This window comes from Pterocles gutturalis, unplaced genomic scaffold (assembly GCF_000699245.1).
Source record: "Pterocles gutturalis isolate BGI_N339 unplaced genomic scaffold, ASM69924v1 scaffold3285, whole genome shotgun sequence".
Lineage (NCBI taxonomy): Eukaryota > Metazoa > Chordata > Aves > Pterocliformes > Pteroclidae > Pterocles > Pterocles gutturalis.
Window position 1 is genome coordinate 58873 of NW_010137970.1, and position 13764 is coordinate 72636.

Here is a 13764-nt window from a genome sequence, read left to right on the forward strand (position 1 = left end):
GCAAAATGGAAACTGTCCACACAGCTTCACAGTAAAAATACAGAATTCCTAAGAAAGCTGTCTGCCAGCTCTGTCCCCTAAATGCACTTATTCATAAGAGACAGCAGCTCCCAGACACCAAAGGGAATACCAGCTTTGTTCTCTTTAGGTGTACATCCAATTCTTCCAAATCAGGTATACGGCAATGTATATGTACCAGCTATTAACATATGTATCTTTTCCCAAGAGTTTACACCTCTCGATAAGAACAAAAAAAAGTATCAGAACAAAAAACCCAACACATCAGAGGGAGAGAAGCAGCAGTGGACAATGATGAAGATTTAGAGTTTATGATTAAGAGATTGAGGCATGGGGGGAATACGTAGAAGCCTATGGGGTTTAAGACAACACAATAGAACAGTTTAGCTAAAATTGCAGAAAGGACAAAGAATGAAGAGAGAGAGGATCAGGGTAACCTGATCAAGGACAAAACCAAAACATTACTGAGCTTCTGCACAGATGGCCACAGAAACTGGGGTAGGAAAGAAGTTTAAGGGTTTTCCAAACGACAGTCTAACAGGGAGAAGGCTATAAGGAAAGACTCATGTTCCACCTTCCTTCCCTGTAAGTAACTGCAGAAGAGATCTCCACGCTCACCCATGCCTGGAGGAACCTTCTGGTCCCCTCTCTGATTCTGCAGAGCATCAGCATGAATTCCTTCACCCAACAGGATATCTGGCCCTCTCATCAAGACTGGCCAAAATCAAAGCACATTTCTCCAGTACCTTTGCTGGAACAGTGCACTCTCTGTACACTCTCTGGAAATTACTTTTCAGCCTACCCCCTGGAGAAACAGCTCTGATATGAAAAAAATAATGGCCTATGGAGCTGAAAATTATCCTGCAAACACAAAAGTAAAAAAGACACTCCATAAAGAAGCGAGGCTGATTCTTCCTACTGTAAACGCGAAGCGAGCATCCTTGGTGATGTCCCAGTGCCAGGGAAAGACAGAAGATCTACGGCGTCTACGTGAGGACATGCCTGGCCACCAGAAGTGCCCTTCTTCCTTTGGAGCTCCAAAAGCATCAGATACATCATATTCTGCAAGCTCTTGAAAAACCTGCAGGGAGAAGGAAGAGATTCTTGTCCTCAGGTATAAAGGCTACTTACTAAAGGTAAAGCGCAAATAGCAGTATTAAGAAAAAGACACCCGTGCCTTAAGTTTCCTTTTACCTGACTGGCTGTCAGCTGAAAACCTGTCTTCAGCAAGTAGACACTCTTATCCACAGTGGCAATGCAGACACAACTCGATTTTGCAGCTCTGACCTTGACGTTCACAACATCACCAGGTCTGGTCTCATTTGCTGAGAGGGCCACTGCAACCTAGGAATTGAACAGTAAATCCCATCATCTTGACTCGTAACCAGCAGACAAAACTACAAAGACTAACAAGCCACCATCCCTTCCTCTCCGCTAGCTACGTTGCCAGTACCTGATTTTCAAAGGAGGAGTTCACAGTGAACTGCAGGCTGTCCGTCACCCCTTCTCCGTTCTCCCTGACGTAATACACCAGCAGACGGCCCAAGGGAGCCATGTTGTGAACTACTGAGAACCGAAGGAATGTCACGCAGACTTCAACCTCTACTGCAGGCATACTGGTAGGTGCTAAAAAATAAATTGTAAAAAGGACAGTGTTATTTATCAAAATCACTCTCTTCCTGCTCATCCAAACGCTGCGAGGCTCAGAACTCTCCATGCAAGACTTGCATCCTTCCCTTGTTCCTGTTGCACACACTCTTCTTGAAGTCAGAATCTTTCCCCTTCCTTTTGCTTTTCCTTGTGTAAGATGACAGGCAGTTAGCACCCATAACATAATGAGCAGTATGGAGAAGGTGGATAGAGAATGACTACTTAGTGTTTTTCCTGACATAAAAGCAAGGAAATATACAATTAAGTTATCAAGCCATTTAAAATAAACAAAAGAGGGTACCTACCGCTGCAGAACGCTGCTGAGACAAATGGGTTTGAAAAAGGGTTATGCAGTTTATAGAGCATCGTTTCACCAGCAGCAGTTACACAGAATCACAGAATGGTTTGGGTCGGAAGGAACCTTTAAGGATCATTTAATTCCAACGCCACCACCTGTGGGCAAGGGACATCTTTCACTAGATCAGGTTCCTCAAAGCCCCATCCAACCTGTCCTTGAGCACTTCCAATGGCAGGGCAACCACAGTGTCTCTGGGCAACTTGTAAATACAACAGCTCTGAACCAAACTTCAGTGTGGAACATTATTAGAATTCTTAAACCATCAATTCCCTAACAATCTGAAACTGGCTGCTATTGCAGACATGTTACTCTGACAGATGGACTATTAAGAAAGGCTGGAGTTTTCTTAACAGAGACAGACTACAGAAAGACTCAAGAAAACTCTCCAAGAATTATCCCTCTTGGAGAAATTTATCTGTTTTTTACATGACTACGTGTGCAAATAGATATCACTATTTTTCTTGCACAAAGTTATTCTATGCCCTTTAAGGAGCATCAAATTCTAAAAAGAGGATATTTAGGTTTGTGGACAAGTTATTTTTCCCTGAAAATAGGGGCAAGCTTGCATGTCTGATGCTAGCTACCTGTTCCTGGAAAGCGTGTGATATCAATGTTCCTCTCAAAGGGAAAGGTGGCTCTTTTGCTCCTCTGCTGGGTGACGTTACTGGGCTGCAGTCCTGAAAGGACAATGTTGCCTCGCGACGCCACTTCATAATGTAGAGTGAAGTTGCAAGGACACGTGGACTTCACTGCAATCCAAGCCTCCTCTCCTACCTGCACCCAGAGACAGAAAAGTAAAAGATCTGGTCTGTTACAATGCATTATTTTTATTTATAAAGCACAAAAATCTGTTTGGGTTTCAGTCCACAAGAGATGTGACCCCCCCCTTCTAAGAAAAGTACGCATTGAAAAGGATATTCCACTACGTTAGCACCGTTATCACGGACTTTATTCACAATAACAAGGGGTCTGTGTTCAGCTCTTCATTCCCTGCGAATCTAACAGGAGAATGGGCTGGGGGGTTGTATGCATTAATGAAAACAATAAAGGAATCTCTGGAATCTTGAAAGTTAAGCCTTTCGGCACAGAGCAGCTGTCAGAATTGGTTGAATTTTAGACACCCCTTCAGTAGTCCAGCCCAAAAAAGAAAGAGACGGGTTGGGGGTGGGAAGAGATATACGTTCGATAGTCTTTGCAGTTTGATTGAGATTATACGTGGTGATTACTTTCATATGGCAAATACTAATTCAAACATAATCAGCGTGGTATGAAATTACTGGGAACAGATCTGAAGGAAAATGCTTTCAAATTACACAAGTCTCAATATTAATTTGCAAGTCTGGCACTCAAGGAGCTGTCAAACACACAAATAAATGAGAAGAGAGCTGCTTTTTTTTTCTGGGTAGACTCGTCCGCAGCAGGCTTCAGCACAGCACACTGACTTCCTGCACTTTTTGTGCGCTGAGGTCCTATACCCAGGGGCACTCGCCAAGTACTGAATCCCCTGGAGACTAAATCCCCCAAATACCGCCAATCCCAATAGAACAGACATCAGTGCTCCGTCAGGGGATTAGAACTGTCACGTCTGGCTGAGTAATAAGCCTTCTGTGGAGCAGCCGACTTTCCTAGGAACACAAGCTCCTTACTTTTGGAATATGAGGAGCAGCTAACACTTGTATTAAGCAGAATCTCTCTTCAGCAACATCCACTCCTGATCCTCCTGCCATTTACAGCATAGCCCAAGTAAGATTGTTAGGGCTAAACAGCAACGTTAAATCCTAATGAAATGTTTTGAAAAACCTCTTTCTTCAGCACCAACAGAATGTACCTTGCCAGAATGTACATACGGTACAAACTAAGATGGCAAGGACTTGAATTCAAGGAGCTGCTAATGGTTAAATACAGTGAGAATGCCACAGAGTCCAAGCAGTGCCTCGTGACATTAAATATTTGAAGTTCTAAGAATTCCCCAGTGCAAATGATGAAACAATTCATTAAAAAATGAATGTAGCTAATTGGAACACCCAGTAAGAGCTGGCAAAGCAGGGAAACAGTTCCCACATCAGCTGATCATCCAACTCCTAGCTTTCCCACACAAGAATTAGTTCTAATCAGGTTATAATAAGAACAATGTGTTCAGATTAGCGGTGTATAATCCCCTTTCCATACCTCAGGAAACTTGTAAAAGATTAATTATCCATTAAACTACCATGAAATGTAACGATAAAAATGCTCTCATTTGGATACAGAGAGTCTGACACCAACCTGACAGATCTGCTGATAACAGCTCTAAACCCAAACCCACTTTTTTTTTTCCACAAGGCAATATGCAGACCCTCAGAGCATCTTCTTAGATAGAAAACAAACCCTAAACAACTCCCAGTAAAACAACATGCAACAGAAACCATGATTAAATCAGATCTTTCTCTAGGAAAGAGATCATGACAACTCTTACATGAAAGGACACTTTCAGAGAGGCTCCAACAAAAACTGCAAACAAAACCAAAATAACTATGTTCATAGTTCAATAACTGAAGACTAAACGGATCCAGCTGAGATTTAAACTGGAAATTCTAGTGAGACTACATAGACCTAATTCGGATCTTTAGTAATTAAGCTACTCCCACTAACTTCACTTCCAATCTTTCAGCATTTGTTGACCTGAAATAACGCATATTATTCTCAAATAATTCATATGTGAATGTTACTGACAGTGCACAGCACATACATTCAAATATGAAAAAGTCAGTGCCTCTATCCACCCTCTCTTCCCTGTCCCCACAACACAAAGGAGAATGAGGTGCTGCACAAAGCATCAAAGATACTTTGCTCAGAACCGTGTGCAGCTCACATTGAACAATTATTTGGTGGCTGAAGTGCAGCTACTTCAACCTTTGTAGTGGAAACAATAAACAGTCCAAGATCCCAGAAACAGCAATAGTGAGAAATATTTAATTAAACCAAGTACTTCAAGCCAAAAGATGCAGTTGTTGCCATGATGGAATATGAAGCCAACATACCTGGAAAGGTTTACCTGGTGCCTGGAGCTGGATGTGACACTTGCTGGGCGAGTACCAGCTACTGATGGACAAGTAGTTTGGCAGATATTGATCCCCAGACGGTTTCCCATCAATCGCTGTCACTTTGGTCTTAACAAAAGTTACATCTGAACGTTACACATGCACAGAATGCCTGATTTGTAATCTCTTCTTACTCTGTATCCCCAACTCCCATTTTACACTTCCCAGCTGTTCATCTCTCATCGTCTTTACACAGCAATAGGATTCTCCAAATATTGAACCCTTACTACTATGTTAAGCTGTATTTGGAGAAGCATCTTTTCATGATGGTTATCAACACCCATTCTATTGGCAGCAAGAAACAAAGCAAGTGTTTGCTGCATTTAAATCAAGAAGTTCACCTTTTAAGGCAGTGATTTCCTGTTTGTAGCACTGATTTATCAAGTGCAGGTTTGACAAGATTAGTTACTTTAAAGCCTGCTAATCCTATAAAGAGCTTTCACCCACCTCCAGCCAGACATATTGGGCTGCAGTAGGGATGGAGGGGATTTCAAACTCCACCAGGCCATTTCTTGACACCAGTTCACTTGTATAAACGTTGTCCTTTGGTGTAAGTTCAGCTTTAATTCGGATGGTGACTCTGTCAGCTGGACTTCCATCAGGGTATGTGACTTCTACCTACACAGCATTTCATGTGTTGAACAACGGGTTTTACGTTACAGGCAGTTCCAGCCAAGAACAGAAACAGAAGGTGGGAAAAACACACAAGAACGCGGTGAAACATCCTTGGATCAAGTCAGCATACCCTTCTATCAGCCACATGTCAGTGCCTCTACTTTTAACCTTACCTTTCCTTTGTAGGGCAGGCCAGGTTTGAACTGTTTTCTGGTATCCTTGGAGTACTTGATATCAATCAGCTGTTTCTGAACGGGTGTTGAGTCATCAAACGTAACCTGCTTGCTCCCATCAGAGCTGATCACTGTGGCCCAGATGTTGACTGTGCCTCGAAAATGTTCCGGAACATCAGCTGGCATCATGTCTTTCACACACACATCGAAAACAGCAGAACCATCAATCTACAAAATGTGTTGGGGAACAGAAAAGTAAGTTTGCATTCACATTCAGAAAGGGTCTAGAAGCCTAGTGTAGGCACTTGATAGGTGTTTGCAGGTGTTTTATTATGCTGGACCCAGTTATCCCATTTATTCACTTGTTTTCTGATCTCCCATCAGTAACATAAAATAGATCTGTCATATTAACGTCAGAGAGTACAGATCAGGCATTTTATCACAGCTGACTCAATGGTCTCCCCCACCTGGGCGGTCTTGAGGACAGGGTGGCCCACTTCATGCCTGTAGTACCCTACGCCATTTATCGTCATATTGACAATTAACTTTCCTGTCACTGGTTTCCCAAACGTATATCTGAAATGGAAAGAAGATAATTTATAACTTCCAGGTATCTTCTGTTTTCCTGGTTAGTAGTTTCAAGGCTAGTACCATGTGACCTGCACATCTAGAAAACAAACAAAACAAAACAAAAAAATCACAGAAGTTTTTCCAGGTTGTTATTGTTAACACATCTTACATAGGAAAGCTCCTGATGATGACTGGAAATTATCTGAAAAGTCTGCAGGACATATTCCTACCTGGCATGGACAGTTCCCTTTTCACACAGTGAAAGGTCACGAATGTAGCGAGGAGGGTCAATCAGCAACTCAAACTTTGGTAATACTACAATGAAAAGAAATACAACAGAACCTTGTCAAGGAGATCTTATTGTCCAGATTCAAGCAAAAGCATACACAGCTCTGACAAGATCACTGCTTAGGGTCGGATGAGAACAGCGTAGCTAACATTAGGCAGGACAGCACTCAGAAGAAAATGAATCAACAAAAGTAGCAAACCAAGACCATCTTGGCGAGATGACCTGAGCAACACAACCTTAGATTTTTACTTCTTTTGAGAGGGATGTGTTCCATGATTTGAGCCCAAATTTTTTCTCTTAGATACATAGTAAAGAGGAAAACTTGCTTCTGACTCCTCCACAATGTGCCGGGATTAGAGCCGAGACACGAGCAGTTGTCAGTGCCTATAAGTGCTTGTGTGATCAGGTCAGATGTCGTAAACGGTGTGTTGGGTGTAACGATGCCCACCTTTCATCAGAGGGATTTTGAGACTGAAAAGGAGGGGGAGGGGGTAGCAAAAAAAGAATTCTGAATTACAAGGAGGGCTCTGGGAATGGAAGGCAAGCATTCACAGCCTGAAAGCATCTTAAAGAGTTTTCCGAAGCAAAATTAAATCTTTGTTACATGAATAGATTGTGCAATATGACACTCCATTTCAGGTCCTTTACTTTATGAAGTGTGGAGGACATGAACAAAGGGCTTGGTTAAGTTGCAAGTGTCTATATCCCTGTAGTACAGAGCCTCTAAAGAATTTTTCCTCATGACATTTTAAGTGCATTATTTCTCAGGTGTTTCATCTTAAGTAAAAACATTTCATAATGTTTTGTTCTTCTAAATGTGCTTGGGTTATAGTCAAAGCTGATTTGGACACAACTCACCATATTTCTGAACTTCAAAGGATTTGTTGTACGTGTGCCCCTGCATTTCAGCAAAGATGAGCCACTCACCAAACACTGGCTGATCAGACAAAGGAAAACTCATATTTACAATACCTAAAAAAGGAAACAACATACTGTGAACTCTGTCACTCACCAGTCCTTGTCAAGGCTTACTGAACACAACTTGGTACAAGCAGAAGCAAAGGTAAATAACAATACACTGAGAAAAAAAAAAAAAATTCAAAACTTACCACAGCAAAATGGCTTCAAATTGCTCCACTCTATCATACGAGACCCCCGAGGATCCTGCAGAGTGGTTTAGGAATGAGAAACATCACAGTGAAAATGAATATCACTAATACATTTAACTCAGTTTGCAACAAAGAACTTCATTTTGTATATATACACATCGCTAACAGCTCAAATGTAACTAACATCTGTCGAAAATTTTCTGAAGATACTTCACCGGGGGGTATTTTCTTTCTAAAATCCATTTAAGGACACTGCTGCTATAGCCAATGCACACAAGGAAGCGCTGTCAAGCGGCAGATCTTCCACCTATCTTCAGACACCCATTTTGGGTGGGATGAGCTGGCCTCTGAAGACACTTTGTTTCTGTTCACAAAGGGAGCCGTACAACTAGCAAGACAATTTTTAGATGACAAAGTCAGATGAAATTAATCCTGCTGTTTTTGTCAGCATTAAATCTGGACTGAATGCAAACAAGAGAAGAGAGTGAATTCTTCTGCTTGCTGACAGCTAAAGAAAACACATGGTTTAAAAAAAAAAAAAGAAAAAAAAAAAGACTAGACACAGAAGGAACCTCTCATTCACCTCATAAGGAAGAAGACAGGAGCACCCTTTCCTTGCCATGAATTTCTATTGTCCACTATCATAATGTTTGGGTGCAGAGATGAGATTGGCCCTGCTATATCAGCCCAGCCAGATGAAGGATAGGAGTGTGTCTGCATTGAAAAGAAGGGAGAAATTGAGTGGGACTGTTACATTGATAAACCCCAGTGAAACTAGCCAATTCTTCTCAGGCAGAAAAATGGGAATGGATTTCTGAAACTGAAGTAGAAAACAAGTATATTTGTTGGTGATAACAAAAAAGCAAGACACAAAGATCAGTTAAAGACAGAGATAACTGCATAGGTTACAGTTGGGAATGGCCACAATGGACTTGAAGAGGTACAGACATGTGACTTGTTCCTCTTAAGGCTACAAAAATCTTGTGCCTCTAGGGGATACATGCTAGATTACTGGCAGACAGATACTCACCACCACATAGGCTTCAATCTGAAAGGAAAAAAAAACAAACAGTAAAAGACTTTATGAAACAAAGTCACTTTTCTGCTGAGTTGCATTAAGCAAGGTATGATGTACAAAGTGACAAAGTTGAAACATATCTTCTTTGGTAAGAGTACCCTGAGAAATATACATTTCATTCACACGTCTAACTGGAAAAGTAATACTTTGTATTTCTGTGCATTACCTAAATAGAGTGCAAGTCTCTGAAAAATTCTTCCAACTGCTTTGGCATAGTTACATTGCATTTTTATCACTAAAAAATGTGTGTATTCTCCTTCAACAGTAATGTGGCCAAGTGAAAAAAACTAAATTGTAAATAACAACAAGCAATCACAAGATATGCCTAAACAGATTAAGAAATCCAACTATATTTCTGCATAAATGTACATTAGAATAAAATACAGGTTGCCACGTATTCCATCATATTTTAGTGTGAAAGAAAAGAGTTTTCTTTACCCTGTCATTGACTGGTCTCAAGTCAGAAGTCACCATAAAGAGGTTTATCAACACTAAAAAAGGAAAACAGGAAATCAATTAGTCATCACAGCTGACACTGAACAGAATCTCTCATCCTAGAATCTACCCTTGAAAAAAAGTTTTGCTCGAAAGCAGCCCTAGCATCTGGCAAGTTCTCCAAGATCACTGTACCTTTCTGCTTGGGTTTATAGACAGGTTTATCAGTCTGGATGAACACTGATGATCCTTTGCTATCAATGGTTACTGTGGTATAGTTGTGAAAAATGTAGCCTTCCTCTGCTAGGTGCCGGTTGCCCCAGACTTTTAGATGTGCTTGTCCACGAAGTCCTGGAGGCACCTAGAAAACAGACCACGAGGTGAGGAAGACACAGAAAAGCCTCTGAGCTTTCTGGGGAATATAACTGACACAGAAGTGAGCAAAGAGCAGTCACCTGCTGCATTTCAGTGTAACTATGTGTTAGTAATGAAAAGAAAATTAAGAACATACTAGATCTTTTACAACGTAAAAACTTCAAAGGAGGCAAAGTCACTCTAGAAACATGGCAGGAAATTCTCTTCTACCTTTTCTCTATCGCTCAAGCAAAGTGATATTCGATCTACACGTGCAGCTTCCGCTAAGGAAGGTGTGTTGCATGGAGAAGTCAACCCTGCTACAGAAGCCATGGCTCTACCTGGCAATGCCTGGTGTGGTTGAAGGCAAGTCCCTCATGTTTTCATCAAAACCATCTTAAAATAATTGACACTCACCTTCAGTTTAATTGTTCCTTTATCTAAAATGAGAAAGAGAGAGAGAGAGAGTTATTCTTAACCTAAGGTACTGATGTTTTAGCCATTTACAATTGAGTGAAAGGAGACCCCATGTCATAGAGATGCTAAGTGAAATACCTCTTTATTATGATTTCACCTGAATTAAATTTCCTTCATTGTGTAAAACAATCTGCTTGGTGACACAGTCAGACCTAGCAGAGTTCTCCAAAATAAACTTGGTCCATATTTACTTACAATTTTTGCCCAAGGCAAACTGCAAAATGCTCTACAGCTAGAGAGTACCACCAAGGCTGAGGTTTCAGCACAAGGCATCCTATGCTTACAGAAGGATTTTGCTGTGAAAAGGACCTGGCCTCTTTTGGGACTTGAATAATTCTCAAAACAAACACTCATAGAATCTATTTTGATTGCTGGGTACAGCCATACCTAAGATATCTCTTTAGCATATGTTGTCCACATGTGTAAGCATCACTCCCTTTGAATTACTTAGCAATTGTCAGCCAATTCCCAAGACGACAAGGGGAGGATAAAACCAGAGACAATCTGTTCCAAGAAAGGAAATGGCTTTTCTATAACTCTCAGTTTTTACACACAGAAGGGTTAAAACATGATGGTTAAAGAGCCTGATTGCCTGAGCCTTGTCCACATTACAGTTTACACCACTACTACCAGTGGTAGAACAGCACTGCTGAACTTCATTTTCAGTACCATCAATTCATTCAGTGTTAAGTGAGACATAATCAAACCACTTTTGTCTTTACACACAAGACAGATATCTGTCTTGGATTTTACTTATCCAACTGCACAAATACTACCACCTCTCTCAGCAACACTCAGTCCTGAAGATGGGGAGACTGCATTTCCAGCACTCATTTTAAAATAAGGGCAGCGAACAATGTTGTTGTAGATTTTACATTTTTTCTTTAAATTCAGCTTATCTTGTTCCTTATACAGCTCCCCAGTGTCAAACATTCAGGTTTCAAAAGGAAAGATATTCACTATAAATCCTCTGAATATCAATTATCCAGGGTCTCTGTATGTCTTGGTGTCCCAAAATTATCTGCCTTGGGTGTTTGAGATCATGTACATCAAAACCACAGTAGCACAATCAACTGAGAACATTTAGTGGTAGTCAATGGATTACATCTTTGTTTCCTGTTCCATTATCACCTAAAGCAATTCTCTAAGAGATATTGATGTGCTGCCACAGCACCTCAACTTATAAACTAATTCTGAAGTTCAGAATAACAGGAACTTACCCAGAACTGTTCCATGGCCTCGTGACACAGTTTCTCCTTTGACTACTAACTGAATCTGGACTGTTGTCTCCTTGACAGAGTTAAAGATAGTTACGCTTATAGCTTCTTCAACACCAGATCGGAAAACAGAAGGTGCTGCAATCAAATAGCCTCTGAGGAGCAAAATTGGAATTGGATGGTCAAGAGTACGATCTCCACTTGTAAGCTATGTTATGTATAACAAAAGGGAAACAACAGACTACTCTGGGCCATATTTGCCCAAGCAGGGTCACATTTGTGACCACCCACAGTCTAGGCCTATGCCTAATATGCATAAAACGAACACAGAATGTACAGAGAAATGATCAGCCTACATGACTAACAAATCCTTAGTATTTAAATAGACACTAATATTGATGTCTATTGCCTATATATTACGTATATATTTATTTATATATTATATATAAACAAATATACAACTAGCTAACCATAAAAAGGCTGAAGTTCATGAAAGAATAGGGAGGTGCCTGAACCTCCAGGAGAGTTTTGTAGATAATGCTTTGCTTTGAAACAGCTTAGATACTTCTAACATTTTTACCTCAATTATTTTTCACCGCTCCATTTTCATAGTTCAGCTTGATATACAAAAAAAAAAAGAAGAGGCTCTCAGCGCTGATACTCAGCACTTTCTAAATGTCAGACTCACATACATGTAACACATTTAAACTTCCAACTTATCCAGAAGCAGCCAGGAAACAGCAGTTACAAGGTATGTCTCAAATTTGCAGTTCTGTTACAACATTTTTGTTCAAACAGTTATATTCTGCAAGATTAAAAACCCCAGCAAAAAGGAATTATTTTAGCAGGCACACACACAGTTATAAAGCCACCCTAGACGACCTCCCATCTATACTACAATCCTCGTGTTTCTGAATGGAATCGGCACCATTCCTCTGTGCTCAATGGCACCATGCCATGAACTTGTCAACCAAAAGCATTTCAGGCTCTGAGCTCTTTGATGTGTTGGGCTGCAAGCAACACATTTTATTCTTTTCAGGACACACCTTTCTGGGGTTCTTTCTACCCAAAAGGATTCTTTTTTTTAAACGAGACAATTCCTCATAAAACTCTTTTTAAGCCCAATTTCTCAGCCCATGCCTTTCTACAGTTGTGAGCCAGGTTGCTTTAGCTCATGATTAATTATCACTTTGGGATGAGGACGATGGTGTTTTACAGCCCCCAAGTCATCTTTTATCAAATTCCAACCCCATGTTTCTCTCTCAGCAGGCCTCATTGCCATGGAGATCCCATTACCCCCAAAGGAAGTTCAGTTCTCTGTGGCATTTGGGTTACATTGCATGGGGTACTTGCAGATTCAAAACCTTATGGTTGCCAGGTTTCAAAATTCATCAGAACAATAATAAATAACAATAAAAAGTTACTACTTAGCCTGCAAGTTCTTGCTAAGAAAGACATAGCTGATCTAGTTGCAAAGGGAGAAAGAGTACCATCTGCATCCAGTACGAAATGATTAGATTCAAACTGTCACATAAGCACAGCATTACAGAGCCATATGCGAAGCACATGTATTCACATTGTTCTAAATTGCCGCAACTCTTGCTGAAGTATCAGTCCATCGATACAGCTATTCAAATCATTTAATAAGTGGCATTTTAATATTAAATATTTAACCTGGCAATTAAACAGTTAACTTGACAGTGACTGGACAGATCCTTTAAGCGCATTTGACTAACAGCTCTGTCAGGTTACACCAAAACTTGGCAGGACCTGAAATATTTTCTAGTAAGCAAGTGAAAATAAGTTCTCCATCGCACTCGGTTAATGCGGCTACTGATGATATTGACGGGCTCTAATAAGCTAGAGATAAAGAACAAAGCAAACCTTAATCAAAGTTAAGCTAAACACACTGGAATGAGCTGTGGGTTCAATTTCTAAAAGCCAGAGAACTTTCCCTGCAGTGAAATGTTTCTCCCCGGATGGTTTTACCCACAAGAATGTTTCATATGCTCTTAGGGAGCAACCAACATTACCTTCAACCATCCCAAAGCACAACAGCAGCCCCTGCGCAACACCCCGGATTCCTTAAATAATTGTTTGCAGATAAAAGCTTCGCAGCCGCTCACTGGAAGAGCTAGAGGCAGGTATTTCTAAGAAGACTTTATTCTTTTTTTTTTTTTTTAGCCTTTGCTAGCTCCCAAATAAAAACTCTACATATTTTCTAGCTGAAAAAAAATGTATTGCAGCTCGCCTCGCCGACCCCAGCCCCCCGAGGGAACTTTCTCAGGCTTTGTTAAGCGGCTGATGCAGCCACCCCCCGGAGCCCCTCGCAGAGCAGAGG

The 13764-nt window shown here is 40.8% G+C and overlaps 1 protein-coding gene across 1 annotated transcript in view; it reads right to left on the bottom strand.

Annotated features, from left to right (window-relative positions):
• Positions 1-11570, bottom strand: part of CPAMD8 (C3 and PZP-like, alpha-2-macroglobulin domain containing 8) — a 46422-nt gene extending 34852 nt beyond the window's left edge. The window contains exons 1-16 of the mRNA XM_010082775.1: positions 11427-11570; positions 10147-10169; positions 9571-9736; positions 9379-9431; positions 8893-8910; positions 7863-7917; positions 7612-7725; positions 6695-6779; positions 6362-6470; positions 5895-6122; positions 5554-5724; positions 5047-5175; positions 2611-2800; positions 1472-1644; positions 1213-1362; positions 938-1099 (exon numbers count right to left, since the gene is read on the bottom strand). Of these exons, the coding sequence (XP_010081077.1) occupies positions 938-1099; positions 1213-1362; positions 1472-1644; positions 2611-2800; positions 5047-5175; positions 5554-5724; positions 5895-6122; positions 6362-6470; positions 6695-6779; positions 7612-7725; positions 7863-7917; positions 8893-8910; positions 9379-9414 (1620 nt within the window). The 5' untranslated portion in view covers positions 9415-9431; positions 9571-9736; positions 10147-10169; positions 11427-11570. The remainder of the gene's footprint in view (positions 1-937; positions 1100-1212; positions 1363-1471; positions 1645-2610; positions 2801-5046; positions 5176-5553; positions 5725-5894; positions 6123-6361; positions 6471-6694; positions 6780-7611; positions 7726-7862; positions 7918-8892; positions 8911-9378; positions 9432-9570; positions 9737-10146; positions 10170-11426) is intronic.
• Positions 11571-13764: the final 2194 nt, after the last annotated feature.